Raw genomic sequence first — 3111 nt, forward strand, 5'->3', positions numbered from 1 at the left:
GGTGCTGTGACACTGGGGTGACATTGGGGTCCCTGCCTGCGGGTGCTGTGACATTGGGGTGACATTGGGGTGACATTGGGGTCCCAGTTTGAGGGTGCCATGATATTGGGGTCCCAGTCTGACACGCCGCTGTCCCCGCAGTTCGCCCTGTTCCAGCGGATGACGCAGGCCGCCATCCTGATCCAGAGCAAGTTCCGAAGTTACGCGGAGCAGAAGCGCTTCCAGCGGCGCCGACGCGCGGCCGTGCTCATCCAGCAGCGCTTCCGCAGCCTCCGCCAGCACCGGTGTGACACCGGGGGGACACGGGGGGGACACTGGGGTGACATCGGGGTCCTGACCCTGTCCTCTGCTGTCCCCAGAAGCACCTTCCTCACCCTCAAGCAGGACCAGGCAGCCCGGAAGATCATGAGGTTCCTGCGGCGCTGCCGCCATCGGTACGGGGGATTTGGGGGCTGTCCTGGGAGGGGTCCGGGTGGGACAGAGCGATTGWAGTGAAATGGGGACATTGTGGGACAACACAGGATTGAGGTGTGGTGTCACGGCTGGGAGGTGTCACACGGGGCTGGGTGGACAAAGGTGACACTGTGTGGGGGCAGACTCAACAGAGCCTGACCCCCCTATGCCCCAATTGCTGTTTCCTCATTTAGGATGGAGGAGCTGAAGCAGAACAAGGAGGTGGACAGTTTACAGACGCGGGGCCTGGCTTCGTGACCCCTCCCACGGGGGATCCAGGCGTTGGGGGACCGAGGCAYGGGGGCCTCCCCTCCCTGACCCCCCCAGGCCTTTGGCATGTCCGGGTCTCCCCGGAGGACTCGTGGGGAGGGGAAGAAGGGGGAAGAGCCACCCACGCCCCCTTGCCCCCTTGCCATTCGCCCCTGAATCCTGCCCAGTTAACACTGTTTGCACACTCTGTAAACAAGAACAGCTTAAAGCATAATTAAAGCAGAACACAGGCCCATCTTGAAACCCGCCCCGCATGCCCCACTCCCCCCCACCCCCGCCCCATGTGGGCTCTTTGTACAAAGTTCCATTAAAAAATACGAGGAAGCGGGAATAAAAGAGCCCGTGCCTGTGTGTGGTGTGTGTTTGTGGGGAGGGACAGACACTGCGGGCGACGCGACGGAAAGAACGCGCGGAGTTGGGAGGGTGTGTCCTTTAATGGATAGGCCACGCCCCTTGGTTAGTAGGACACGCCCCTTGGTGAGCAGTCACGCCCACCCGTGACAAGGCCACGCCCCTCGGTGGCCAGAACGCGCCCCTCAGTGACAGCCACGCCCCTCGATAGCCTGGTCACGCCCCTTGATGACCAGACCACGCCCCCCCGATGACCAGACCACGCCCCTTGACGACCGAACCACGCCCCTTGGTGACCAGCCACGCCCCTTGGTGAGCAGGCCACGCCCTTTTGTGACCAGGCCACGCCCCTGTGTGATCAGGCCCCGCCCACTCGGCGCTCCTCTCAGATCGCCCCGCCCCTTGGTGATAAGACCACGCCCACTCCGCGCTCCTCTCAGCTCGCCCCGCCCCTTTCCCCATTGGCCGAACCCTCGTACGCGATGACGCAGGACGCCGGGGGCGTGGCCCTCGCGCCGCCTCAGGCATCACCCCGTTCGCAAGATGGCGGAGCTGGATCTGCTGGGTTCCATCCTCAGCTCCATGGAGCGGCCGCCCGCCGCTGCCGACGGCGAAACGCGGCGCCGGGCGCGGGGTCAGCGGGGCCGGGAAGGAGGGCGGGGGAGGAGCGGGGAGGGAGCGGCGCGTTCCGGGGTGTCCCGGCCCTTTCGTCGTCATAACTTCCCTCAGCCCCGGGGTCCGCCCTCACGAGAGGCCGCGTCCCCCGCGGGGTGTCCGCTCCGCCCTCAGCGCGCTAATCTTGCGCTCGCTGTCCCGATGGACACCGGGACCCCTCTGGCCCCGACCCCGCAGTGGTCACGCNGATGGACACCGGGACCCCTCTGGCCCCGACCCCGCAGTGGTCACGCGTTTTTACCCCCGTATTGCGTTTCTGGCCCTTTGAAAAAGCCCCCGGGACAGTGCCGGCCCCGCTCCCTCCACCCCCGGAGGTTCTGGGGAGGGTCTCCACTCTTCTGTCCCATTGAAAAAGCCCCTGGGACAGTGCCCTCCCTGCCCCCCGGAGGTTCTGGGGAGGATCCCCACCATCCTGACCCTTTGAAAAAGCCCCCGGGACAGCGCTGGCCCCGCTCCCTGTGCCCCTCGGAGATTCTGGGGAGGGATCCCCGCCATCCTGACCCTTTGAAAAAGCCCCTGGGACAGTGCCGGCCCCGCTCCCTGTGCCCTCCGGAGGTTCTGGGGAGGGATCCCCGTCATCCTGACCCTTTGAAAAAGCCCCCGGGACAGTGCCGGCCCCGCTCCCTCCACCCCCGGAGGTTCTGGGGAGAATCCCCACTCTCCTGACCCTTTGAAAAAGCCCCCGGGACAGTGCCGGCCCCGCTCCCTCCACCCCCGGAGGTTCTGGGGAGGATCCCCACCATCCTGACCCTTTGAAAAAGCCCCCGGGACAGCGCTGGCCCCGCTCCCTCCACCCCCGGAGGTTCTGGGGAGGGTCTCCACCGTCCTGACCCTTTGAAAAAGCCCCCGGGACAGCGCTGGCCCCGCTCCCTCCACCCCCGGAGGTTCTGGGGAGGATCCCCACCGTCCTGACCCTTTGAAAAAGCCCCCGGGACAGCGCTGGCCCCGCTCCCTGTGCCCTCCGGAGGTTCTGGGGAGGGATCCCCGCCATCCTGACCCTTTGAAAAAGCCCCCGGGACAGCGCCGGCCCCGCTCCCTGTGCCCTCCGGAGGTTCTGGGGAGGGTCCCCACTCTTCTGTCCCATTGAAAAAGCCCCTGGGACAGTGCCCTCCCTGCCCCCCGGAGGTTCTGGGGAGGGATCCCCGCCCTCCTGACCCTTTGAAAAAGCCGCCGGGACAGCGCCGGCCCCGCTCCCCGTGCCCCCCGGAGGTTCTGGGGAGGGATCCCCGCCATCCTGACCCTTTGAAAAAGCCCCCGGGACAGCGCTGGCCCCGCTCCCTGTGCCCCCCGGAGGTTCTGGGGAGGGTCCCCACTCTTCTGTCCCATTGAAAAAGCCCCCGGGACAGCGCCGGCCCCGCTCCC

General features: G+C 66.6%; 2 protein-coding genes and 1 long non-coding RNA gene across 3 annotated transcripts in view; all 3 read left to right on the forward strand.

Moving 5' to 3' along the window:
- The window catches only part of LOC130587661 (calmodulin-binding transcription activator 2-like), a gene marked incomplete at its 5' end in the record, with an annotated part of 7782 nt that extends 6929 nt beyond the window's left edge, over nt 1-853 (forward strand). The window contains 3 exons of the mRNA XM_057388637.1: nt 88-284; nt 360-434; nt 648-853. Of these exons, the coding sequence (XP_057244620.1) occupies nt 88-284; nt 360-434; nt 648-711 (336 nt within the window). The remainder of the gene's footprint in view (nt 1-87; nt 285-359; nt 435-647) is intronic.
- A 703-nt stretch (nt 854-1556) lies between these two features.
- The window catches only part of SPAG7 (sperm associated antigen 7), a 4109-nt gene continuing 2554 nt past the window's right edge, over nt 1557-3111 (forward strand). Inside the window, 2 exon segments of the mRNA XM_057388638.1 lie at nt 1557-1610; nt 1612-1928. Of these exon segments, the coding sequence (XP_057244621.1) occupies nt 1557-1610; nt 1612-1928 (371 nt within the window).
- LOC130587664 (uncharacterized) lies at nt 1944-3105 on the forward strand. Its single transcript, XR_008966832.1, has 3 exons — nt 1944-2063; nt 2305-2874; nt 3043-3105. It is a non-coding gene; the product is annotated as an uncharacterized LOC130587664 (long non-coding RNA).

This window comes from Malurus melanocephalus, unplaced genomic scaffold, assembly GCF_030028575.1.
Source record: "Malurus melanocephalus ecotype Western Australia unplaced genomic scaffold, MMel_1.1 scaffold_2214, whole genome shotgun sequence".
Lineage (NCBI taxonomy): Eukaryota > Metazoa > Chordata > Aves > Passeriformes > Maluridae > Malurus > Malurus melanocephalus.